The sequence below is a fragment of the Hypomesus nipponensis genome, chromosome 13 (genome assembly GCF_054491055.1).
Source record: "Hypomesus nipponensis isolate SF chromosome 13, ASM5449105v1, whole genome shotgun sequence".
NCBI lineage: Eukaryota > Metazoa > Chordata > Actinopteri > Osmeriformes > Osmeridae > Hypomesus > Hypomesus nipponensis.
Genome location: NC_140373.1, coordinates 1,143,687 through 1,170,650, shown reverse-complemented (window position 1 = coordinate 1,170,650; position 26,964 = coordinate 1,143,687). Strand labels below are relative to the sequence as shown.

Genomic DNA, 26,964 nt, shown 5'->3' with positions numbered 1-26,964 from the left:
AGTATGTTACATGTATAATATTTGCTTTGCTAGATATATAGAGATAAAGAGCTAGAGAGGGGGGGGTGAAAAAGAGAGAGGGAGAAAGTGAGAGGGAAAGAAAGAGATAAAGAGAGGGAGACAAACGGGGGGAGAGAGAGCGATTGAATGAGAGAGAGAGAGAGAGAGAGAGAGAAATAGAGAGAGAGAGAGAGAGAGAGAGAGAGAGAGAGAGAGAGAGAGAGACGTTGCGCCGGTTTCTAAGTAAAGAGAACATGTGCCTCGTATAGACAGAGGCAGGCATCCACGCGGGACTGCGCACCACGCGAGGACAGTGGACACTACAAATAATTATTGTTTCACGAAGACTTAATCGCTTGCACTTTCTTTGACCAACAACTAGGTATGTTGAAGGCTACATTGTCCTCTTACAGATTAATGCTGTAGGAGAAATCGTAAATGTGATGGTGACGTAAATGCTTTGCGCTATTGTTTTGTATGCTGCAGTGCAGGTAGTGGACTGCACAGGTAGGCTATATGTTATTAAGCGTATGATAGACTATATATTAATTACAATATAACATATCTGTATCTAAACGTAGTGAACCAATGGGATATATACTCATATTAGAAACCTGCGCTTGGTAAATGTATCTTCCGAAGTTGTTTTGGAACGTGGATCCTCGCCTACTTATAGTGTGTCCCACTTCTAAACTAGCCACTGCCGCTTCAAGTAGCCACGCGACCGTCTCAGCACTCTTCCGTTGCTCCGGTCCGGCCCCAGGGCTGTACCGGTGGTGTTGAAGCCTCGGTATTTGGTTGTATCTGTACATTAGCAGCAGTACGCCGCTGGTGAGAAAGAGATTGCGTAAAACAACTGCCCTCAGGTGAAATGAACAGCCAAACTGGCAGCTCTACGGGAGAAATAGGTAGAATTACAATAGGATGATTTTGAAGTTAGATGGTGATGATTTCAACAACGGTGTAGAATGAACGGAAACGGTCACCGTGCATGGTCACCTACGAGAAAAGTGAGGTCGGTGAACGTTTAACAGACGTCCCTTCCAATGCGTCCGTGTGTGTGTGTTTTCCTACGGTATCCCCGTGTCTCAGTCTTTCAGTGAGTGCTCGTGCATTACCAGGCCAATAGGTCGCCAGGCCAGTGACCAGTGGCCCAATGTTGGTTAGTAGGCCCATCTAGTGTCGATGTTTGAAGAGTTTCATGTTGTCCCAGACATTGAGTTTTTTGACTAAGCATTCATCCTGGCATTGAGACGATTTAGAAACGAGTGTCCGTGACGGCGACTTTGATCTTTGCAGAATGACCTCATCAGAGTTAATGGTGAGTACTTCAGCCGTGTGAACTCCCCGACCTGGAGCTCATGCGTCGACAGTAACTCAAGGTGACATGGGAGAGGGGAAGAGGTGGGCGTGAGGGTAAATCACCGGAACGCACTGGACCCCGTGTCGCGGTCCTCTTCATGTTTGCAGACTACAATTCAGTATTCCACCTCCATTGTGTGTGTGTTCTGTGTATGTGTTCTGTGTGTGTTATATGAGTGTGTGTCTGTTTATGCCCTCATGTGGATAAGGATGTTTCCTTTTTTATAAATAAGCCTTTCAAACAGTTGAGTGTTGCCATACAGACGTTTTAACCCCTCTTAGCTGTGTGTGACTGTGTTTGTTGTTATTTTGTGACATTTGACAGCTCAATCAGTTCCATCCTTCAAGCACGAGGGGGAAAACACTCTTCTTGATCTGCGTTTCATCCTCTTTCTAAGTTCCCAAAACGACGTCCTTCCTCATGTTCTTATTTAGTTACAGCTGCTTGTCTGCTCCCCTTGACCAAACGACAGTAATGAAACATTTACTTGGCTCTTTAGTTGTGCAGCATATCTAGCGTCGGTCACAGGTATACAGATTTGGGAGCTAGCAGTGGAATTGGACGGGTTTCCTTCGCCATCTGCAGAAATGTCAGACTGGATCTCCTGCTTATCATGGTGTCTTCTCCAACAGTTGGCCTTACAGAGATTCCTTTTTTCCATCTCTCTCCGTCCCTTCAGTACTAGTTGTACGTTTCTGAAAAGGCCGACTGGGGTCGACAAGAGTGTTGGTCTTCACTGAGAACTGTCCTCATGTCAGCAGCCATGTTTACACTGTAGCCACCTGGAAGCTGGATGTGACACTGCTCATTGGTTAATGTTCTCCATTGATGTGCTACTTGTGCATGTGTTGTATGTGTGTGTTATGTGTTTGTTGTGTGTGTGTGTGTGTGTCTTGACAGCACTACAGCAGATGTGTTTACCATTCCTTGTGGAGTTTCCATGTTGTTGTCACGGTGACGACAAGCCGTCATGGCCGTTGGCAGCCAGGTTGAGGCAGATGTGATGGAGAGAGAGAGATGTTTGCTCTGTGCAGACCTGAGAGGGTAGCTCTCACCCTGACCTCAGACAGACAAAGATACCTCCATCTCTCTTTCCCCCCCAGCGCCAGCTCAGCCCCCTGAACATGGGCCTCCGTGGGGATCTGCACCCCCTCCTGGCCCCCCTCCTGGGCCCCCTGCTGGGCCTCTGCTGCGTGGCCTCTCTGGGGGCGGGGTTCCCCTTCGGCCCCTCCTTGGGGCTGGACGTCACCCCCAGGACCACGGTGCTCTCTGAAGGTAGGACCCCCCCTCATTGTGCACACACACACAGAGACCCGCACACACACACACAGACACGCAAACATGCCAATGTGCACCCACTCCATCAGTCTGAGTGTCCTTATTCAGTAGTGATTCTGCTGCCTCAAATTCCCTTGTTCACTTTAAACAAGTGACACAGTTTTCAGCTGGCCCCGATGGCAGTGTGTACTTTCTGGGAGTTATAAATCTCCTCTCTCAAGCCCTGTCCTAGTTCATGACGCTGCTCTGATGGAACACAGGCAGAACAAGCTGCCGCCCAGAGGACCTCTATGGGGCAGACCTGAATAGTGCCTGTGTAGAAAATAGTGCTGAACGAGAGCTTTTCTTCACAATGAGTAGGTATTTAAACATTTAAACATCATCATCATTACCAGCTCCTTCATCAGCAACACCTTGGCCACTGCAGCACTCTCCCCTCCCTCAATCCTCCTCTCCTCACTCTCCCTTCACTCCCCTCCCTCCATCCTCCTCTCCAAAGGAGGAATAAGAGAGCAGTAGAGTGAAGACATCAGCAGCAAGAACTGTCCACCGATGCCAGTCCTGTTGAGCTAATAACCAAACTGCTGAGAAAAGACATTCTTAGTGTCTAACCATAAAGATTTTGTTATTGTTGACTCATAAAGTGTGCGTTTGGTTTAGCTCTACGATGATAGAGAAGTTGCTGCTGGTGCATTGTGATGATCTTATTTTTCTCCTTGCCCTGGTAGAAAGTAGTCCTTGACCTACATTTCAACTCTCTCGGGGTGTGCGAGAGCATGTCAGTGAATTAGTGCATGTGAGAGCATGTGTGTGTGTATGTATGTGACAGCATATCAGTGTGAGTGTGTGTGAATGTGTGTGTGAGTGTGTGAGTGTGTGTGTGATCTCTGTCACTGTCCTGGTGGAGGGAGCTGCCCTCTGAACCCTAACCCTCCCTGCAGAACTGGAGAGAGCAGATTCTACTGAATCAGATCTGCTGGGCTCTGGAATGTTTGTGTTTGCCTGTTTGCGTGTGTGTGTGTGTGTGTGTGTGTGTGAAAGAGCATGTCTTCCCTGACTGTGTCCTGACCTGGGCGTCCTTGGGGAGTATTCCCCAGACTAGCAGACCAGAAGTAACTCACAGCTGAAATATTGATGCAGGCTAACACGTCTGCAGCTCTGGGCAGGTCTGGAGGAGCCGTGCTGAACCCTCACCTCCCATGCTCCCAGTCCGGAGAACTGATCTGACTATGGTTACAATGATGACAGATTATGCCCAGACATGCCATCAGGATTGATAAAGTGGCATCAGGATTGATAATGTGGCATCAGGGTTGACATAGTGTTCTTCTTGTTTGGTTCTGTCCAGCATACAGGCGGTGCTAATATTTGAGAAGCGTTTTGTGTAAATACCAGTCAGAGATGTAACTGACAGGTCAAACACGTGTCACGCATGTGCAGGCAGAGACGACACGCTGCTCACAGTACAAACAGGAACACTGGGTCACAGGGAACGATCCTGGCCATGTTTGGGGTTCTAGAATGTTCTGTAGATATTGGGGGTTGTAGCGTGGTTTGCTCGTTTAAGATTAGTAATACTTAATTTCTAATAAAGTATAGTAGTTCTTGGGGCACCACCTCTGATTCGTGAAAGGGACAGAGGAAACCTTGTTTAATAGTATCGAATAATAGCACTCGTAATAATCAGTCTAATCTTAAGTAGTAAATTCTATGAAAGTAGAGCAGATCATATAACGTGAGAGATAAGCGAGTATTATACACAATGATTTATTTAAGAGAATGTAATTATAGTGAACACATACCAGACAAGTTATGGGTTAGTTGGGCTAAAGCAGTACAGTAGGCCTAAATTCTAATGAGAGCGCGCTACACAATGGTTGCGTAAAGCGCGTGTGGAGGGGAGGGGAGAAGTTGAGGAAGAGGTAGAGATAGGAAGAGGCTTTTATAGTAACAATGGACGATCAATGGAAACTGACCTAACGATGATTAAGTCAAATCATTTGTAGAATACAATCAAACATCAACAATTCAATCACAACATGCCAATATGTCACAAGTAAGAAATATTGCAAATCGCAGTTACTTTTGTCGGTTTGAAGAACGGAGTCAAATGGTTCGTTATGTCCAACGAACAGAATCGGAATCTCTCGTCAAAGTTCCGGGCGCTCAGTGAAGGTGCAGGTTAAGAGGAATAGGTTAGAGAGTGACGCGTTCACCCACAAGTTTATCCTACGAACAAGCAGGGGTGATTGTACGTTTGGGGGTTAAATACCCCAAAGAACAGGGGGTCATCCCTGTGAAGGTGACCTCTCTCATTGGTCAGTTACTTCCACCTGGGCGTTGTCCTGGGACCTGCCCAGAGGTGTGAAGTGGCTGATAGTTTTGAGTTCCATTATCTCAAATGTCCATGGAATGCTCAAACTTCAGAATATAACAATACAACGTTCATAACTGGTTTTGTTAGTATGATACAATTATTTTGATACCAAGATTGACTGATTTAACTATACCTGAAGGGAAGTTATAATCAAACATCAATTAACAACGTTCTAGGTAAATGAGACAAACACATTCTAACACATCGACTACTGTCCTTGAATTAGTGTCCATGAGCCATGTAGTCCTTTAGAAAATGTTTGTAAGTCCACACAAGTAAGTTCCTTCAATTAATTCCTTTTGTTCTGACAATGTGAGACCATGTGGTCTCTGTTCCTGACCCCATGCTGGGTCAGGAATTTGAAGCTCCTACTCTGGGAGATAAGGACAAAAGGGGAAGGACCCTTCCCTTGTCGGGGGTAGGGGAAGGTGTGGATGGTACCATGCTTTGTCTGTGGACTCTCTGCTACATATCCCCCTGCTGGCAACGTCCGATGACTCGACGTCGTTGGGCTGTTGGCACGTAAGAAGAGCAGAGAAAAGACAAACACGACAGTACGATAGCATTTCTACTGGACACATTGGCATGAGTGGACTCTAAACAAGGCAGGAATCAATGGGGCTAACTTAGGTCCTATTAATAAGTTTCTCTAGGTTAAGGTCCTATGCCTAAAATTGAAAGGAAAGAAAGAGAAAAAGAAAGGAGAAAGAAATAAAAAAATAAAAATAGAAATACAAAATAATAAAGTGGGAGTGGGCTTTGACTTCCTGGAGTCATAGTCGTATTTGTAAGGGGCCAGGGTAGTTTGCTCATGAGGCATTGTAGCATATTATTGTGGTCAGTCATGTTGGGTGTCTGGTACCGATTTATTTATTTTTGGTAAATTGGTGGAGCCATATTTGTCTTGTGACGGTATTTGGCTATTGTTTTGGTTTAAGGGAAGGTTAGTTTTGTGAACTTTGAGGCACTTGGGCAAGGCACCTGTTGTGCACTTGTTTCCTCAGCAGTTTGACAGGGTCAGGTTGCTGGTATAAAGCCAGGCCAGGCCTCTGTGCATGGCCTGTTGTCCGGTGGTTTCTTCCGGGGGTTGCGCCATTTTGTCACAGCTGGGGTGCCTCTTCTGGGATGCTTATCGGCTATAGTAGGTCTTCCTACTTTCTGCGCTCTCATCCAGTTGGCATCATGTGACTTCTTTTGGACCTGTGATACTTCTCGTCGCAGGTGGGTTTCTGATGGCCGACAGTCATTGCGGAGTGCTGATTTTCCTCGAACTGTGTGTCTCGATGAGTGAGTGGCGTAGCTCTGGGGCGGTCTGGAGTGGCCATCTAGTCCATGGGTCGAGTCTCCTTCTGAGATATGTGGATCAGACGTAGGATGTCCCCCCCCTTCAACTGTGAAGACTGTGTTGTGGACTTCAGGGTGAGGCAGTGGATAGGGCTTCTTGACGTTGGTCCACATCTGGTTTCGTTTGAAGTCAATGAGGGGTTCCAGTCTGTTGAGTAGATCGTGTCCAATCAGCAGTTTTTCGGTCTCAAGCGGAGAAACATGGACGGGGTGGATTAGGGACATTTCCCCGAACGTTAGCTTCAAGTAGAGTGTTTCTGTGACTGGAGCTTTGTTTTGGGTGAAGCCTGTGATGTTGAACTCACTATTTTCACTTGCAATCCATCTTCTGTTTGACCTGGCTATTCCTTTCACTTTGAGGGCATCTTTGAGGGTCATTTCCTGTCGTATTAGCTGTGTTTCCTGTTCCGACAGCTGTGTTGTAGCTTTATCCAGTTCTTCAGCCAGGCAGTTGGCTTCTTGTTCCAGTCGTTCCCTTTGGTACTGTTCACCTTCTTTCGCTTCGAGGGCATCTTTGAGGGTGCTATCTTGTTGCGTTAGCTGAGTCTTAGCGTCTTCTAGTTCTTCGGCTAGGCTGCTGGCTTCCTGTTGTATTTGTTCTCGTCGATCTTGTTCTGTTTCTCTTGCTTTGAGGGCCTCTTTGAGGATTATTTCCTGTTGTATCAGTTGTGTTTCCTGTTCCGTTAGCTGTGTGTTAGCACTCTCCAGTTCTCCAGCCAGGTCGCTTGCTTTTTGTTCCAATTGTTCTCGGCGCTGTCGTTCACTTTCTGTCGCTTTGAGAGCATCTTCTTGATCTCGAAGAGCTTGTGCCCATTGTGTTTTGACATCCGCAATTGATAACCTGAGTTGGGCAGCATAGTTGAGACCGAGGCTGGATAAGCATTTGATGGTTTGGGACTTGCTCAATGTTTGACCCACATTTTCTGCAACCACTTCCAGGGTTTTCCTGGCGATCTCCTCAAACGGTAGACCGGTCAGAGTTTCCACATATTTGGGGTTTTCTTTCTCTGATAGGTAGGCCATCAATTTCTCAGCTTCCGTGAGGTGAGACATGATTAGTTAACTAAGGATGTATTTGGCTAATTGAGGTTATTAGCACAATGCTATTGTGGTAAAGTTCTTAGGCACTTTAGTTAGTAGTGTTTTTTTTTTTTTTTTTGTAAAAAAAAAAATTTAAAATAAAAAAATATTAATAATAATAAAAAAAATATATAATATTAATTAAAATCAGAAATTAATATTCAAAGATTAGCAATCCAAAAGTGAAATTAATATTCAAATTAAAATTAATATTAAGGTTAACTGGCAGATCAAATCACAGATAATGAACCAAATTGCTGCTGCATCTTTGATGTAGCTTTAAATTGGGCAAGGCTTTACATTAATGTCGAATTGAATGTAAAACAGTGAAGCTTTTCCGAAAGCTAGGGTTTATCAATTTAAGAATTGTGTAACAATTTGTGGCAGTAGGCTGCGTTGTTTGGCTACTTCGAAACAAAAGTCCTTTTGGACTGCTCGCAGATATAGTGGGCAAACTAAAAATAATACACTTTACGTTTAATTATTATTTAGTGACTGTGTTAAAGTTGGTACTGATGAGGGGTAAATAGAATTACAGTTCAGGATGGTCAACAGCGCCGATATTCTGACAACTTTCCACTTTTAAGTGCGCGGAATGAAATCAAATTACAAGTTTTGCTGACGAAGCGTAACTATTTCCGGTTTAGCAAACAATAAAAGTCCTTAAATAAGCAGCGTCCACTGTCTCAATAATTATTTTACTGTTACTTTATTGATTCTAGAAAGTTGAGTGTTTACATTAATGTTGAATTACAAGCAAAACAAAGTGAAACTTTATTTAAAAAGCTATGTTAATCAATGGCCAATTGCTTAACAATATTGAAGCCTATAGCTTAGTAGAGAACTGCGAAGTGTCTTTCAACATAAAAGTCCTTTTGGACTAAACCCCATGTTTGTTTCTCGGAACAACTCATCAGTTTCAAAGTGAATTCGCTTAAGTCTCTTTCAAAATAAAAGTCCTGTAGGACTAAACCGCATGTCTGTTTCCTAACGAGACATGGAACAACTTAACAGTTGCAAGGTTAATTCGCTTAACCCAAAATAGTAAACACTACTAAGATACACCTTCAGAAGCGTGTATGGTACCAATATAAGTAGTGGTTACGACCCGTCAAAAGGTTCTTATGCCTTCTCTTGGAAGCGCTGCCTTCAAATTTACAAAATGAAATGAAACGGGACGCCGTGTCACTGCGCACGCGCGTACCTCCGCTCAATCCTAGCTCAAAGCTAGATAGCAACCACAAACATTCAGTTGTCACGACAAAGCCAATTCAATCAGTAGTCAGTACACAGCGCAGTATTCAAACAGTGTTTAAAACTGTAGCTATTTGGGGAATAGTTAAATACAACGGACGTTTATTTAACCAAAAGGGTGGGAGGGTGGGTTCTGTTTCAGACGGAAAATCTCAGTTATAAATCGCTCGTTTCAATCTGTTTCAAAGCCTCACACAGGGCACCAGTATGTAGCGTGGTTTGCTCGTTTAAGATTAGTAATACTTAATTTCTAATAAAGTATAGTAGTTCTTGGGGCACCACCTCTGATTCGTGAAAGGGACAGAGGAAACCTTGTTTAATAGTATCGAATAATAGCACTCGTAATAATCAGTCTAATCTTAAGTAGTAAATTCTATGAAAGTAGAGCAGATCATATAACGTGAGAGATAAGCGAGTATTATACACAATGATTTATTTAAGAGAATGTAATTATAGTGAACACATACCAGACAAGTTATGGGTTAGTTGGGCTAAAGCAGTACAGTAGGCCTAAATTCTAATGAGAGCGCGCTACACAATGGTTGCGTAGAGCGCGTGTGGAGGGGAGGGGAGAAGTTGAGGAAGAGGTAGAGATAGGAAGAGGCTTTTATAGTAACAATGGACGATCAATGGAAACTGACCTAACGATGATTAAGTCAAATCATTTGTAGAATACAATCAAACATCAACAATTCAATCACAACATGCCAATATGTCACAAGTAAGAAATATTGCAAATCGCAGTTACTTTTGTCGGTTTGAAGAACGGAGTCAAATGGTTCGTTATGTCCAACGAACAGAATCGGAATCTCTCGTCAAAGTTCCGGGCGCTCAGTGAAGGTGCAGGTTAAGAGGAATAGGTTAGAGAGTGACGCGTTCACCCACAAGTTTATCCTACGAACAAGCGGGGGTGATTGTACGTTTGGGGGTTAAATACCCCAAAGAACAGGGGGTCATCCCTGTGAAGGTGACCTCTCTCATTGGTCAGTTACTTCCACCTGGGCGTTGTCCTGGGACCTGCCCAGAGGTGTGAAGTGGCTGATAGTTTTGAGTTCCATTATCTCAAATGTCCATGGAATGCTCAAACTTCAGAATATAACAATACAACGTTCATAACTGGTTTTGTTAGTATGATACAATTATTTTGATACCAAGATTGACTGATTTAACTATACCTGAAGGGAAGTTATAATCAAACATCAATTAACAACGTTCTAGGTAAATGAGACAAACACATTCTAACACATCGACTACTGTCCTTGAATTAGTGTCCATGAGCCATGTAGTCCTTTAGAAAATGTTTGTAAGTCCACACAAGTAAGTTCCTTCAATTAATTCCTTTTGTTCTGACAATGTGAGACCATGTGGTCTCTGTTCCTGACCCCATGCTGGGTCAGGAATTTGAAGCTCCTACTCTGGGAGATAAGGACAAAAGGGGAAGGACCCTTCCCTTGTCGGGGGTAGGGGAAGGTGTGGATGGTACCATGCTTTGTCTGTGGACTCTCTGCTACAGGGTCTAGAATATACTGTAGATGCTGGGGTTCTAGAATGTTCTGTAGATATTGGGGGTCTAGAATATACTGTAGATGCTGGGGTTCTAGAATGTTCTGTAGATGGTGGGGTTCCGACAGTCAGAGAGATGCAGCATAATGCTAATGTTGTTCTCTGTTCTGATATGATAGTTCCTTTATGTTTGTCCAAATAGCCAGATGCACTTGAACTCAGTCTGATGTGTATAAACCACTCAGTTGTTTAACCTTGTGTAATAAACGGTATCATACAGTTGTCATCATGAGTTAGAGGTCTGCTGTTGGTGTGATGCAGGCAGCGCGTGGTCTTACGTAATGCTGATTGGTTTAGCAACAACTGGCACTTCTCAGTAACGTCAACACGGGTTAGGTCACGTGATGTCCGCTTAGAACATGTCCCTAAAACCTGAAGTGTGTGTGTGGTGTGCGTGTCATGTGCCTGTCTTATTCATCCAGAGTGGGCCAGTGGCATCAGTGAGTCATTCTGCTGCCTGTGGTAGACCTCTTACTCAACCCTGCTCACACACACACACACCATGGATACACACACACACCATGAGCACACACACACCATGAGCACACACACACCATGAGCTCACACACACACACCATGGATACACACACACACACCATGAGCACACACACACCATGAGCACACACACACCATGAGCTCACACACACACACCATGGATACACACATGTGCGCGCAACATGAGCACTCACCAGGCGTCCATGGGTGATGGCAGCGTTCTCGCTCTGGGCCTGTATACAGGTGGGACAGTGCAGGTGAGGAGTGTGTGTGTGTGTGTGTGTGTACTGTACACTTACCAGAACTCTACATGTGCAGCACAAACGGCAGAGGTTAAAGGTCAAAGCAGTAGCTTCTCAGAACCACACAGACACACACACACACACACACCCCTGTGGTAAACGTACATACACAGACACACGTATACGTATACATACACCCACACATGGTGAATACGCACACACACACCCTCAGAGGGAGATGGTCAGACTGTCTGGCTCCTGTAGCTTGATTTCTCTCTCATCTGACAGTTCTGGGGACGAGCTCCTACAGCCATGCTTGTTAGTCCCTAATCACATGAGATAGACTCCCTACAGGCTCCATATCTTTCCGTGGTTCGGGGGGGGGGGGCGGTGTCCCAGGCAGACATTTCCTTGGCGTGACGCGTTGCCTTGGTGACAGCTCGCACGTCCGACGTCACGACCGTCATTGCCCTCCACGCCAGCGGCTGTTTCCTGTGTCTGAGCCTCGTGCACGCTCCCAGGATCTCGTGCACGCTCCCAGGGACGAGTGATCTGGAACAGATGACGTGTTGTCGTACTCTGCCTTGGGCTGTCATCCTCATGCTGTTTACACAACCAAGGAGAGGAGGGAGGAGGGGGGGCAGGGGAGGAGGAGGGGGGCAGGAGGATGGACCCCAACAAGCTGAATGAGCTTCAGCTACAGAGAGAGGGTTGGAGAATGGTGGGCCACAGGGGAAAAAGGGGGGGTATGGGGTGGGAGGGGGGGGGGTGGAGGAAAGGGAGGATGGGTGAGGCTGATTGCTGCTTGGCATGTCGCATGTAGAAGTGGGGTAGGGGGGGCGTAGATGGGGGGCATTTAAGGGGTATTCAGCAGGAATCGCTGCCCTAGTACTGCCAAATCACATTAGCATGTTAGCACAGTGTAGCGTGTGTGTGTGTTTGGATAGTACGGGGGGAAGGGAATCTTTAGTCCACCCAGTGAAAGTCCTGTCCATCCCAGTGTGATGCTGGGTGATGATGCTGGGTGATATCCTGCCCCACATCAACACCACAGACTGTCTTGGTGTTCCTCGCTGGGTTCTGTTGGGCCACAGAAAGAGGTTCTTTATGTGTGGAAACAGATCCTTTCCTAGAACTGAGTAAATATTTAATCGTCAGTCTGGGACCTTTGAAACAAGGTCAAACCTTCCTGCGTCTGAGAAGATGAAAAAGAGACCAGCACTTTTATCTGCTGTAAAGACCCACACCGCAGGCACTACTGTACACTAACTTTGATGTTCCCCAGCTATACTACAACTGAGTTATACTCAGTTACACTGTAGGGTTAGCAGTGAACCTTCATCACGTTACTGAAGGAAAGGTTGATGGAGATATGGATATATATATGGACAGAAAAAAAAGGATGGGGAAAAGGAGAGAATAAGAGAGGGATGAGGGGAGTAGAAGGGATGGAGATATAATGGATGGAGATTTCATGTATATGTGGGGAGTCATATATGATGGGAGTCAGATGGCTGAGCGGTGAGGGAGTTGAGCTCTTCACCCTACTTGCCTCGGGGGGGGAATGTCCCTGTACTTACTGTAAGTCGCTCTGGATAAGCGCGTCTGCTCTATATGTATGTTTTTGTGTGGTATAGAAACAGGATGTTACTGTGTGCAGGTCTGCTGGGCTGCCCGCGGTTCCGAGGGTCAGTGCAGAACTACAGCACCCTGCTGCTGGAGGAAGAGGGAGGGGTTCTGTACGTGGGGGGGAGGGGGGCCATCTACGCCCTGGACGCCAACAACATCTCCACACCAGGGAACCTGTCTGTGAGTTCTCCCCCTCTCTCATACTCAAACCCTCTCTCTCCTTCATACTAGAACCCTCTCTCTCTCCTTCATACTCGAACCCTCTCTCTCTCTCTCTCTCCGTCTCTCCTTCATACTCAAACCCTCTCTCTCTCTCCTTCATACTCGAACCCTCTCTCTCTCTCCTTCATACTCAAACCCTCTCTCTCTCTCCTTCATACTCGAACCCTCTCTCTCTTTCCTTCATACTCGAACCCTCTCTCTCTCTCCTTCATACTCGAACCCTCTCTCTCTCTCCTTCATACTCGAACCCTCTCTGTCTCACCATCTTTCTATTTATCTTTCTCTTTCTAATTCTAATCTCTGGGCTAAAATAACCTCCTGGCTAACTAAAGTAACCTGTCTAACTGAGCCATCTGCTGTTCATTGTTTACAGATTGATTGGGAAGCCTCATCCGAGCAGAAGAGGCAGTGTCTGAGCAAAGGGAAAAACAATGAGGTACGATGTGTCCTGATTTCACATAGCAGGTAGCATGTTCAGGTAGCAGTAGTGGAAGTGGAGGTGAAGGTCTCCTCCCAGTTGGGGGTGTGGAGGTCTGACCAGCTGGGGGTGTGGAGGTCTGTCCAGCTGGGGGTGTGGAGGTCTGCAGCTGGGGGTGTGGAGGTCTGCAGCTGGGGGGTGTGGAGGTCTGCAGCTGGGGGGTGTGGAGGTCTGCAGCTGGGGGGTGTGGAGGTCTGACCAGCTGGGGGTGTGGAGGTCTGCAGCTGGGGGTGTGGAGGTCTGCAGCTGGGGGTGTGGAGGTCTGCAGCTGGGGGGTGTGGAGGTCTGACCAGCTGGGGGTGTGGAGGTCTGCAGCTGGGGGTGTGGAGGTCTGCAGCTGGGGGGTGTGGAGGTCTAACCAGCTGGGGGTGTGGAAGTCTGCAGCTGGGGGGTGTGGAGGTCTGCAGCTGGGGGTGTGGAGGTCTGCAGCTGGGGGTGTGGAGGTCTGCAGCTGGGGGGTGTGGAGGTCTGCAGCTGGGGGTGTGGAGGTCTGCAGCTGGGGGTGTGGAGGTCTGCAGCTGGGGGGTGTGGAGGTCTGCAGCTGGGGGTGTGGAGGTCTGCAGCTGGGGGGTGTGGAGGTCTGCAGCTGGGGGGTGTGGAGGTCTGACCAGCTGGGGGTGTGGAGGTCTGCAGCTGGGGGTGTGGAGGTCTGTCCAGCTGGGGGTGTGGAGGTCTGTCCAGCTGGGGGTGTGGAGGTCTGTCCAGCTGGGGGTGTGGAGGTCTGCAGCTGGGGGTGTGGAGGTCTGCAGCTGGGGGGTGTGGAGGTCTGCAGCTGGGGGTGTGGAGGTCTGCAGCTGGGGGGTGTGGAGGTCTGCAGCTGGGGGTGTGGAGGTCTGCAGCTGGGGGGTGTGGAGGTCTGCAGCTGGGGGTGTGGAGGTCTGCAGCTGGGGGGTGTGGAGGTCTGACCCGGTGTGTTGTTCCCTGCAGACGGAGTGCTTCAACCACATCCGCTTCCTGCAGCGCTACAACGAGAGCCACCTGTACGTGTGTGGGACGCACGCCTTCAGGCCGCTCTGTGCCTACATAGTAAGCTGTGTTCTCTGTGCCTACATAGTAAGCTGTGTTCTCTGTGCCTACATAGTAAGCTGTGTTCTCTGTGCCTACATAGTAAGCTGTGTTCTCTGTGCCTACATAGTAAGTTGTGTTCTCTGTGCCTACATAGTAAGCTGTGTTCTCTGCTGCGCTGGCGGACGTTCTCCGCTTCGTTCTCAGACGTTCTGCTACGTTCTGAGCTGTTGAGATGTTCTAAGATGTTCTGAGATGTTGAGATGTTCTAAGATGTTCTGAGAAGTTGAGATGTTCTAAGATGTTCTGAGATGTTGAGATGTTCTAAGATGTTCTAAGATGTTGTGGGCTCATCCTCAGGACGTGGAGCGGTTCAGCTTCTCCTCTGGATTTGAGGAGGGCAGGGACCGCTGTCCCTACGACCCGGCCAAGGGCTACACCGGCCTACTCATCGGTACGTGTACCTGTACACAGCTCCTTCCTGTCAGGTCAACACTCTCACCTGTCTGCCTGTCTGTCTGCCTGTCTGTCTGTCTGTCTGCCTGCCTGTCTGTCTGTCTGTCTGTCTGTCTGTCTGCCTGTCTGTCTGGTTGTCTATATTCTCTCATCTGTCTGATCCCTCCCTCCTCTCTTCTCCCTCCTCTCTCCTCTCTCCTCTCTCCTCTCTCCTCCCTCCTCCCTCCTCCCTCCTCTCTCCTCTCTCCTCTCTCCTCTCTCCTCTCTCCTCTCTCCTCTCTCCTCTCTCCTCTCTCCTCTCTCCTCCCTCCTCTCTCCTCCCTCCTCTTTCCTATCTCCTCTCTCCTCCCTCCTCCCTCCTCCCTCCTCCCTCCTCAGATGGAGAGATGTTTACTGCCTCCCAGTACGAGTTCCGCAGCTCTGCGGACATTCGCCGGAACTTTCCGTTCCCCACCCTGAGGACAGAGGAGGCACCCACCAGGTGGCTTGTGGGTAAGAACATGACCCTCCGCCCTGACAGGAGAGAGTGAAGATTTTTTTTATCAACCTTTCAAAAGGTAAAAATAAAAATAAATAAAATAATATTTATCTTTTTTCCAACCAAGTTTTTTTCTCTTTTAAACCTGTCAACATTTTTTTTTTTCTTTTTTTTTTGTATTTTTGTACCTTTCGAAAAAAAAAAATTGAAGTAAAGTACTGATACCAGAAAAATCAACTTAAATACAGTAACAACGTTACTATTATGACCTTAACCCTCATCCGTGTGTGTGTGTGTGTGTGTGCAGACGCAGACTTTGTGGGCTCGGTTCTGCTGAAGGAGAGCGTCAACAGCTCCGTGGGAGATGACGACAAGATCTACTTCTTCTTCAGGGAGAAGAGCCAGGAACAGACAGCCTACCCCAGCCAGACCAGGGTGTCCAGGGTGGCACGCGTCTGCAAGGTCCCTCACCACGCCAGCTCTCTCATGGATGTGTTCAGTACATATGGAGTACAAGCATGTGGTGTTGTGTGTTCCTTCTGCTAGACTCAACTTCCTCAGACAGCCCTTCATGAGCTGTAACACTGTTGCTAGGCAGACTAGAGGCCCCTCCAAGTCCCTCCTTAGTGACTGTGACTGTCTCTCTCTCTTTCTCTCTCTCTCTCACTCACTCACTCTCCCCTTCTCTCTCTCTCTCTCTCTCTCTCTCTCTCTCTCTCTCTGTCTCTCACCCCTCCCCCTCTTACTCTGCCCCCCACTCCCCCTTCACCTAATTTCACTTGAGATCAGTGTCGCTCAGCCAGAGACACCATCCTAGAAACCTCATCTGTAGATGCAGATAGCTGCTTGCTCTCTCTCTCTCTCTCTCTCTCTCTCTCTCTCTCTCTCTCTCTCTCTCTCTCTCTCTCTCTCTCTCTCTCTCTCTCTCTCTCTCTCTCTGTCTGTGTCTCCCTCTCTCTCTGTTTCCCTCTCTCTGTCTGTGTCTCTCTCTCTCTCTCTCTCTCTCTCTCTCTCTCTCACTCTGTCTCCCTCTCTCTCTCTCTCTGTCTGTCTGTCTCCCTCTCTCTCTCTCTCTTTCTCTCTCTCTCTCTCTCTCTCTCTCTCTCTCTCTCTCTCTCTCTCTCTCTCTCTCTCTCTCTCTCTCTCTCTCCTTATGGTGCTTCCTACGCGGTCCTCGAGACAGTGGATAGGAAGTGACATCATGGATGGCCCAGACGTGTCTGTGTCTACTTGAGCTGCTCTTAGCAACTCCAGCTCAACCAGAGAGCTGTCTTCATTGTTGGTGATCAGTCTTGTTGATACTGCGTTGTTGGACGGGGTCTTTTGTTGCTCTCTTCCCACAGCTCTATGCTAACTCCAGCAGGATGTGATATCAGCAGAGAACAGAGTCACTTCCTGTGTCTCTCTGAATCCAAAACCACTTCCTCTCTCTCTCTTGATGGAAGAGCTTCTTTAATATTGATAATAGGTCCTGTGCTGTATGCATTGTTTATTGAGCTGTCTGGGCAACCAGGGAGGTGTGTGTTTGTGTGTGTGTTTGTGTGTGAGAAGCATACCTCTTGATGAACACTATACCCCCAAGGGAGGGCGATGTGAGGAGAGCAGTGTGATTCACCACGCAGTCTAAAGAGGAGAAGCTCAGCGAGGTGCTCTAGATCATGTCCCTGCCTGCCTGGCTCCCAGTGCTGCTGTTTCTGACTAGCACAGCACAGCACAGCACAGCACAGCAGCAGACGCAGGCGCTATGTGAACACGCCGTGCTGTCGTGCACCTGCATGCGTGTGGGTGTTTATCCGTATGTCTGCGTGCATTCATGCGTGTGCTTATTTCTTTGCGCGTGTGGCCGGTGTGTGCATGTGTGTGTGCATCCATGATGTGTGTATGTGTTGAACTGTATGCTTGGAGGCTAGTCTGGAAGCTCGTAGCCTGCCTGACCAGACCCCGTCTCTGTGTGTCTGCAGAGCGACTGGGGGGGGCAGAGGACCCTGCAGAAGAAGTGGACGTCGTTCCTGAAGGCGCGGCTGGTGTGCTCCGTGCCCGACTACGAGCTCCACCTCAACATGCTGCGGGCGGTGAGCGTGCGGCAGGGTGCGGACGCTGGGGGCACCACCCTCTACGGAGCCTTCGGACTGGAGTGGTGAGAGACGGACTGCCCCTGACTGATCATGTGCTGATCTGCAGAGGGGGAGGGGGAATTGAACATCTTTGTCAGTGAAATGCTCTGCCCACTAAGCTAATGTCACTGTGCCAGTCTACCGTGTAGGTAAGGGTTAGGGTTAGCTGCTGGGTTCCGAGGTTGGATGTGTTCTGGGTTCTCAGGGTGGTTGGGTTCTATGTTCTGAGGGTGGTAGACTGTACAAGCATGCAAAGGCAGAGAGGGTGAGGAGACTGATGAGCCATGAGGAGGAGGGTAGAGGGGGCCGGTGGAGGAGGGTAGAGGGGGCCGGTGGTGGAGGGTAGAGGGGGCCGGTGGAGGAGGGTAGAGGGGGCCGGTGGTGGAGGGTAGAGGGGGCCGGTGGTGGAGGGTAGAGGGGGCCGGTGGTGGAGGGTAGAGGGGGCCGGTGGTGGAGGGTAGAGGGGGCCGGTGGAGGAGGGTAGAGGGGGCCGGTGGTGGAGGGTAGAGGGGGCCGGTGGAGGAGGGTAGAGGGGGCCGGTGGTGGAGGGTAGAGGGGGCCGGTGGTGGAGGGTAGAGGGGGCCGGTGGTGGAGGGTAGAGGGGGCCGGTGGAGGAGGGTAGAGGGGGCCGGTGGAGGAGGGTAGAGGGGGCCGGTGGAGGAGGAGAGGACAATGTCAGGGATGTGTGTGTCTGTGTGTGCGTGTGTGTGTGGGTGTGTTTATGCTGACTCACGCGGCATAACAGTCCCACAGGGAATGAGAATCAGATGTCGGGTTTAACCACGACAAGTACCCTTCTCTGCCTCAATCTCCTTCTCTCTCTCTTTCTCTCTCTCTCTCTCTCTCTCTTTCACTCTCTCTCTGTCTTTAACTCTCTCTCTCCTACATTCTCTCTCTTTCACTCTCTCTCTTTCACTCTCTCCTACATTCTCTCTCTTTCACTCTTTCTCTTTCACTCTCTCTCTCCTAAATTCTCTCTCTCTTTCACTCTCTCTCTCTTTCACTCTCTCTCTCTCTCTCTCCCTCACTCTAAGGCTACTGTCACCTTTTCTCAATTTCATCCAAAGCCAAAATGCCCTTGTGTAAGTGAGTGTGTGTGTGTGTGTGTGTGTGTGTGTGTGTGTGTGTGTGTGTGTGTGTGTGTGTGTGTGTGTGTGTGTGTGTGTGTGTGTGTGTGTGTGTGTGTGTAAGCCCCTGGGCCCCTCAGCTCTCTTTAATCTCCCGGGTCTCTTTCATCTGCGTTCCTCTCCCCAGTGTGGTGTTCAGGCCCTCAGACGACACTAAGAACTTTAGAACGTGACTCAGATCTTTGTGGCCCAAACTGATCTCACCTGCAGGGCTTCTCACCACCTGACCCGGGCCTCCATCCTCATTCCTCTGTCGTGAATCACAACACAAGACCCCCTGGGTCATAGCTGCTAACCCAGCGCTAAGCCGGGGCTACACAGGGCCGGACAGAATCAGGGTCTCAACATGCTTGTGTTGTAACGGCGAGATGAAAACTGTGAACCTTACTCATGTCCGGTTCACAGCCTGAAGGGAGTGTTCGTTGAAGGGAGTTGTAGTTTGAGATCTTTGGTACTCTGAAACCCTAACCCTGGTAACAAAGAGAACCAAACTTCCACCCCTCCTCCCTTCCCTCACCCCTACACCCCCATTCCCTCAAATGTCCTTCTCACCCCCTTACCCTTACTCTCCCCCTTCCCTCCCTTTCCCTCCCACTTCCCTCCTCCTCCCCCCTCTCCCCCCACACCCCAGCTTTGTGAATCATGGACCAAACTCTACTTAACTTATTTACCTTCTCCTTGTCAAATGGAGACGTGGATTAGATATGTTTGAAATTGGACCAGCGTGGCAGATAAACAATCTCCAGGTGTATATACTATGTCCAATTATTAACCCTGTGCCTTCTCTTGTGTCCTGGGCCTTTGTTCCCTTCAGGAGAAATATCAAAGCGTCTGCAGTGTGCCAGTATTCCTTCTCCGACATCCAGAAAGCGTTCGACGGACCATACATGGAGGTCCAGGATTCAAAATGGCGGGAATACACAGGGAAGGTTCCAGAACCAAGACCAGGCTCTGTAAGTCTCTACAGCTGATCTGTTTAACTTCCCTCCCATCCTCTGCCTCCCTCAGAACATGTTAGCTTTCAGTTCACTGGTCTCATTCCCACCCATTACTCTCTCTCTTCCCACTCCCCCCCCTCTCTCTCTTTCTCCCCTCTCCTTTTGCTCTCCCCACCTCCTCTCCTCCCCTCCTCCCCCCTCCCCCCAGTGTATAACAGACCTCCACAGATCTCAGAGTATCAACTCCTCCAGAGACCTCCCAGACGACGTGCTGACCTTTGCCCGTAGGCACCCCCTCATGTCCACTCAGGTCCAGCCAATCAGAGGCCGCCCGCTCATGTTCAAGAGGAACGTCAACTACGTGAAGATGGCGGTGCACCGGGTGGCCGCTCTCGACGGCCACGTTTACCCTGTCCTGTTCCTGGGCACCGGTGAGTCCTCCACCCCTCAAGCGCTTCCTGGATGGCTGCTGAGTGGAGCAGGAAGGCTCAGTGTGTTGTGTGTGCTCCTGCAGATGAGGGCTGGCTGCACAAGGCTGTGGATGTGGAGGGGGACATGCACATCGTGGAGGAGCTGCAGCTGTTCACTCCTGCTCAGCCCATAGACAGCATGGTGGTGTCTGCAGCACAGGTAGACTACACCCTGACCCTCACCCTGACCCTCACCCTGACCCTCACCCTGACCCTCACCCTGACCCTCACCCTGACCCTCACCCTGACCCTCACCCTGACCCTCACCCTGACCCTCACCCTGACCCTCACCCTGACCCTCACCCTGACCCTCACCCTGACCCTCATGTTGTTGTTTGTTTCCCAACAGAAGAGTGTCTATGTGGGCTCCCACTCCGGCGTGGTCCAGGTACCCATGGAAACGTGCCGGCGCTACACTTCCTGTTTCGACTGCGTGTTTGCGCGGGACCCTTATTGTGGCTGGGACAGGGTCCGCTGTGTGGACATCACCTCACCAGCAGAGAGGTGAGGGGGCACAAGCAAGCTGACTCACACACACACACACTGACACACACACACACACACACTGACTCACACACACTGGACCTCCCCGCCCCCCCCCCCTCCAGCACTGCAGAATGGACCTTGACTTGACTTTTAAGATATAAAAATGATACATCATGTCCCCATGTTGGGATGTATATATGTTATATTGTCGATATCATATGGTAACATATGGTATGGTAACGTATGGTCTGGTAACATATGGTATGGTAACATATGGTATGGTAACATATGGTATGGTAACATATGGTATGGTAACATATGGTATGGTAACATATGGTATGGTAGCGTATGGTCTGGTAACATATGGTATGGTAACATATGGTATGGTAGCGTATGGGCTGGTAACATATGGGCTGGTAACATATGGTATGGTAGCTATGGGCTGGTAACATATGGTATGGTAACATATGGTATGGTAGCGTATGATATGGTAACATATGGTATGGTAGCGTATGGTATGGTAGCGTATGATATGGTAACATATGGTATGGTAGCGTATGATATGGTAACATATGGTATGGTAGCGTATGATATGGTAACATATGGTATGGTAGCGTATGATATGGTAACATATGGTATGGTAGCGTATGGGCTGGTAACATATGGTATGGTAACATATGGTATGGTAGCGTATGATATGGTAACATATGGTATGGTAACATATGGTATGGTAGCGTATGATATGGTAACATATGGTATGGTAACATATGGTATGGTAGCTATGGGCTGGTAACATATGGTATGGTAACATATGGTATGGTAGCTATGGGCTGGTAACATATGGTATGGTAACATATGGTATGGTAGCGTATGATATGGTAACATATGGTATGGTAGCGTATGATATGGTAACATATGGTATGGTAGCGTATGGGCTGGTAGCGTATGGGCTGGTAACATATGGTATGGTAACATATGGTATGGTAACATATGGTATGGTAACATATGGTATGGTAGCTATGGGCTGGTAGCGTATGGGCTGGTAACATATGGTATGGTAACATATGGTCTGGTAGCGTATGGTATGGTAACATATGGGCTGGTAGCGTATGGGCTGGTAGCGTATGGGCTGGTAGCATATGGGCTGGTAACATATGGGCTGGTAGCGTATGGTATTGTAACATATGGTATGGTAACATATGGTATGGTAACATATGGTATGGTAGCTATGGGCTGGTAGCGTATGGGCTGGTAACATATGGTATGGTAACATATGGTCTGGTAGCGTATGGTATGGTAACATATGGGCTGGTAGCGTATGGGCTGGTAGCGTATGGGCTGGTAGCGTATGGGCTGGTAACATATGATATAGTAACATATGGTATGGTAGCGTATGGGCTGGTAACATATGGGCTGGTAACATATGATATGGTAACATATGGTATGGTAGCGTATGGGCTGGTAACATATGGTATGGTAACATATGGTCTGGTAACATATGGTATGGTAACATATGGGCTGGTAACATATGGTATGGTAGCGTATGGTCTGGTAGCGTATGATATGGTAACATATGGTATGGTAACATATGGTATGGTAACATGTGATATGGTAACATATGGTATGGTAGCTATGGGCTGCTAGCGTATGATATGGTAACATATGGTATGGTAACATATGGTATGGTAACATATGATATGGTAACATATGGTATGGTAGCGTATGGGCTGGTAACATATGGGCTGGTAGCGTATGGGCTGGTAGCGTATGGGCTGGTAACATATGGTATGGTAACATATGGTATGGTAACATATGATATGGTAACATATGGTCTGGTAGCGTATGATATGGTAACATATGGTATGGTAACATATGGTATGGTAACATATGGGCTGGTAACATATGGGCTGGTAGCTATGGGCTGGTTGTGTGTGTAACAGCTGAGGCTGGTGTCTCTGCTCAGCAGGTCCAGTCTGGTTCAGGACATACAGCTTGGCAGCAGAGGCTGTGCCAACAGCACTGGAGAGGGTATGTACTGACCACACACACACACACACACACACACACACACACTCTTATACACACACTCTATCTCCCTCTCTTACACACACGCGCACACACACACACACAAGATTCTATTTCAAGATTGAACTTAGATGACAGTGTTCCCTCACGTGCCTCAAACGGAACGTTTAAAGACCAGAAGGGATTTCATGTGTGTGTGCTTCTTTGGCCTCGCTAGTCCTCCACACACCTTTTGATCAGCTCTCCCCTATGTTAGAGGTCATGTGATCACCCTGTCAGGGTCAGGTGATCACCCTGGTGTCATGTGTGACTCTCTCCCTCCCTCCTCTGCAGTGCTCCAGCGCAGGCGCTCGGTGATGTCAGGAGACGATGTCCTCCTGCAGTGTGAGCTGCGTTCTAACCTGGCGTCTCCTCGCTGGACGCTGAACGGCCGCTCGCTGAACACCCACAGCCCCGCCTCCGGCTACCGCCTGGGCACCGACGGCCTGCTCATCGTGGGGGCGCGGCCTCAGCAGGGCGGGACATACCGCTGCTTCGCCGTGGAGAACAACATCTGGGTCCCCGTGCGTCTGTACCGGGTCAGCGTCCACACAGAGATGCCCTCTCCAGGGGGTCCCACCCCCACGCCCTCCCCAGCACCACCCCACACCCCTTCACCCAGCCCAGCCGCCGCCCCAGGCACCCCCACCGAGCGCACGCTGCCCTCCCCGCCCGCCCCCCTGCCCCCGGGCCCTGACTTCCAGACCTTCAGGAACATGGAGGCTGTGTATATCTCCCTGGTGGCGGTGCTGGGGGGGCTGTGTCTGGTGCTGACTGTGGTGCTGCTCTATGTCAGCTTCTGCTCCAGGGGACCCTACGGGGCCAGGAAGTTCCCCCAGCAGGAGTTCTCCATCCTGGGGATGTCTGACAGGAAGAGGAGCTTCCCCCTGGAGCTCCAGACCATCTCCAGCCACTGCAACGGCCGTCAGGACAGGAGAGGTCGGAGGTCGCTGTCGGTGTCCAACGACGACCTCGCTGGGGGGTTCCTCCAGATCGTCCCTGGGGAGGGACAGATGTCCCCTGGCACGACCTCGGCCCCCCCAGCACCGCCCCTTCCCCTCCCCCCTCCGCTGCCCTGCGCTGACTACACCAACGGGATGTCGGCCACGCTGCCCGGCGTGCTGAGGAGGATGAACGGGAACAGCTACATGCTGCTGGGGCCGGCGGACGCCCAGAGCACCTCGCCGCTCTACCACTCCTTCACCGAGGAGCTCAACCAGATCCTGGAGAAGAGGAAACACACGCTGCCCGACGAGAGCTCTGTGTAGCCCCCCCCCCTCCTTCCCACTCCCCTTCCTCCCCTGTCTGTCAGTTATCCCCCCATTCCCACTCACCACACAGCAACCCTAACCCTAACCCTAACCCACACAGCTGTGAGGTGAGTCTACTCCAGTGTTAGTGTTGAGGTACCTGTGGTTACTAGATGTACTTCACTTGTCCAGACGTGAGACCACGCCCCCGATCTTTACATTCTGGGCGTCCCAAAGGCCTGAAGAAGAGAGCTACCTTTCAAACGTGAGAAAAAGACACATTTGGACGCGCAGCATTGTTTCTTTAAGTAGAGAACCCTCCAGGGCTAGTCACACTCCTACCTCAGCACGGACCCACGGACAAGGACGGAACTCCTGCTTACGCTGCAGTGCATAATGGGACCATCGCAGCGACTCACAGTCACCATGGCAACAGAGCAGGACGGCCTAGGAGTGGAGGACAGATTCTGGGAACTGTAGTGTTGACACACATTGGAAGACGTCTGTCCCGAGAGCTCATTCCCAGCACCGCACTAAAGACTAACTGGTTGGGCACACGACACATTTCAACCTCATTTAAAGCAACACTTCTCCTTATTTCCCTTTTGTTCTCATGTAAATAGCAATAATTCCACTGTTACACCTGCCAGGACTATAGCTACCAGTTGAAATGATGCCCAGGGAAAATCTGTAGCGAAAAAACACTTTGGATGGAATATGTTTAATATTTTTCTGTTGTTTCTCAACGTGATGAGTGAAAGATGAGGGGAGGAGGTGTAAAGGTAATGATGAAAACTACTGTCTCTCTCTCTTTCTCTGATCTCTCTCTCATCTCCCTTTCTCTCTCTCTGCTCCTCTATCTCTCTCTCTCCTCTCTCTCTCCTCTTCCTCCCTCTCCCCTGCTCTCCACGACTGGCTGGCAGTACCACTGGTCCTGAAGGCCTGGGAGGCTGGAGCACCACAGTAAGACACAACCCTAAACCTTACTAAGCCTGTTTACAGCTGCATTACATTTACTCTGTCATGGTGCTCCTCCCCCTCCTCTCTCCTCCCCCTCCTCTCTCCTCTCTCCTCTCTCTCCTCTCTCTCCTCCCTCGGTGGAGGTGAAGGGCAGGCAGCGTGTTGATTCAGATCCTTGTTCATGTTTGTGTTGCCTGTCCCGTGCATGGACGCGTGCTGGCACTGAACCAGAAGACCTTCAACACTGAAGAACGCCCACGTCACTGTTCCTGAATGTCCTCTCTCTCTATCTCTCTGTGTGTGTTTACCTGGCCTCCGCTCGATCAACACATACAGACAGACCTGCCGTAGCTCCGCCCCAGAGGGACGGGCAGTGACGTTAAACAAGCCGTCTGCTCAGCCGCAGCGGGCAGGGAGACGATCAGCCTGGTGTACGATCGTCACGGTTACAGGGAGTTAAACAGAGATCTCAGCGCTCAGCAAGTGTTGAATGAGCTGTTGAAGGGCCCCTCCCTGGGGGTTCCCTAGAGAGCCAAGGGGCGATCTGTCTGTGGGGGGGTACAGGAAGAGGCAGGCTTGGCAGTGTGCCTGGGGGGTAGGCGGAGGGCTGTTTGTTTGAGGACCATGTTGTTGCTCTGTAGAACAGCACCACTGCAGAGCTTAGAAGGTTCCACCTGAGTCCTGATCAGTGATATAGTCAGCTGGTAGGAGCTGCTCTGTACCAGCAGGGTCTCCTCTCGCCCTCTTCCTCTCCCTCTTTTCCCCTCCCTCCCTCCCTCCCTCCCTCCCTGCCTCCCTCCCTCCCTCCCTCCCTGCCTCCCTCCCTCCCTCCCTCCCTCGCTCCCTCCCTCCCTCCCTCCCTCCCTCCCTCCCTCCCTCCCTCCCTCCCTCCCTCCCTCCCTCCCTCCTGTACCCACCCTGCTGAGTTCACAAACGAACATGACGGCCCCCAATCAATTACAGTCGGTCTTCAGAGTCCTTCTGACCTTGTCTCTGCAGAGACAGCGGGGGAAACACTACAGTAGAGGATCTAACAGTGTTTTATTATCAGTTACAGAAACACTACAGTCAGGAATCTGCCAGTGTTAAAACACAACAGCCTTCCTGGCGTTATAGAAACGCCAAGAACCATTTTCCCATGGGGGCAATAAAGTAAATAGTATAATATCATACAACCGCCTTCTGGTGTGTTTGCTGCAGAGGCAGGGACCCACACTGTTGGCCGTCTGGCTGGTTAGAATATGTATGAGACAACACAGGTGTTTCATTACACACACAATCCCAAGGTGTCTGTAAGTGGACATTTAAACACACCCCCTGTCCCAGGGTGTCTATCACTGTGACAGGTACAGACGTTTAAACACACTTAGACCAAGTATGTGGAGAGGCAGGTGATAGCCAGGGCATCACTTAGCCTTGATTAATACGTTTGGCTGCATTGAATGTAAATTTGAGTTTCTAGTGCTAGCTGTTAGATTTCTCCATAAAACACATTATAAAAAATGTTAATCTCTTTGTCTTAAATGAGAATACAAGAACAATGTATTTTACAGAAAAACTGGAGTTGTGGTTCATTATGGTTGACCTGTGGTCATGATGACACTGTGGTCATTATTTACCTTGGTTTAAGGATAAACCTCAATCTGCAGTCTAATGCTGTATCACTGGGCGGTGTCCTGATGAATCCTGTATCGTTTCGTCTTTCCTCTCTGTAGATCCGCAGACTGCGAGCTGCACACCTCCAGAGTCAGGCGACGGGCAGGACCACAGGGATGCTCAACGCAGGATGGTGAACGTGTCCACATCAAGGGGTCCCAGGTTCATATCCCCCCTGTTGGTAGCTTTGGATTAAAGCGTCTGCTAAGTGACATCATGATGTATTCGATGACTCTGTATCTATCAGATCTTCAGACTGGACACTCTTGTGTGTGTAGTTCTCCTGGCAGCGTGACAAACAAGGCTGACAGATCTCACACAGGATCACTCTGTTCTCACCAGGGTTAGCAAGCACTTACTCCTACTTCCACAACTCACACACAACAACAAATCAATGTTCAAAAGTTTGTAGTATGTTTGGTTTTCTCCTGCTGAATAAAATTGTTACACTACACAGTATTTCATATACCCTTATTTTCCCTTGATTGTTCCATTCTGGTAGTGTTCTTGTTAATGTAAATACGGTTGACTTATTTAAACTCAATATTATTCAGTACCAAGCACATGTCATAGTTTAGACATCTGAGCAATTGATGGAAAACTCCTATATTTATAATAAAAGTCTTGTGTATTTA

At 49.2% G+C, this 26,964-nt stretch overlaps 1 protein-coding gene across 5 annotated transcripts; it reads left to right on the top strand.

Moving 5' to 3' along the window:
- Positions 1–251: 251 nt before the first annotated feature.
- sema4gb (sema domain, immunoglobulin domain (Ig), transmembrane domain (TM) and short cytoplasmic domain, (semaphorin) 4Gb) lies at positions 252–26,964 on the top strand. 5 transcript variants are annotated; one of them, XM_084669609.1, is made up of 17 exons: positions 252–382; positions 2,467–2,638; positions 12,657–12,805; positions 13,221–13,283; positions 14,253–14,351; positions 14,691–14,784; positions 15,165–15,278; positions 15,572–15,726; positions 17,226–17,401; positions 19,320–19,458; positions 19,652–19,874; positions 19,958–20,073; positions 20,263–20,417; positions 22,363–22,427; positions 22,758–24,260; positions 24,637–24,676; positions 26,389–26,964. In XM_084669609.1, exons 2-15 carry the CDS (start codon positions 2,488–2,490, stop codon positions 23,729–23,731), a joined length of 2,673 nt encoding a protein of 890 aa, XP_084525735.1. In that variant the 5' UTR covers positions 252–382; positions 2,467–2,487; the 3' UTR covers positions 23,732–24,260; positions 24,637–24,676; positions 26,389–26,964. The 5 variants fall into 5 exon arrangements, with proteins under 5 accessions (XP_084525735.1, XP_084525737.1, XP_084525736.1 ...); XM_084669611.1 differs by having other exon boundaries at positions 20,266–20,417; positions 22,758–24,676; XM_084669610.1 differs by having other exon boundaries at positions 22,366–22,427; positions 22,758–24,676.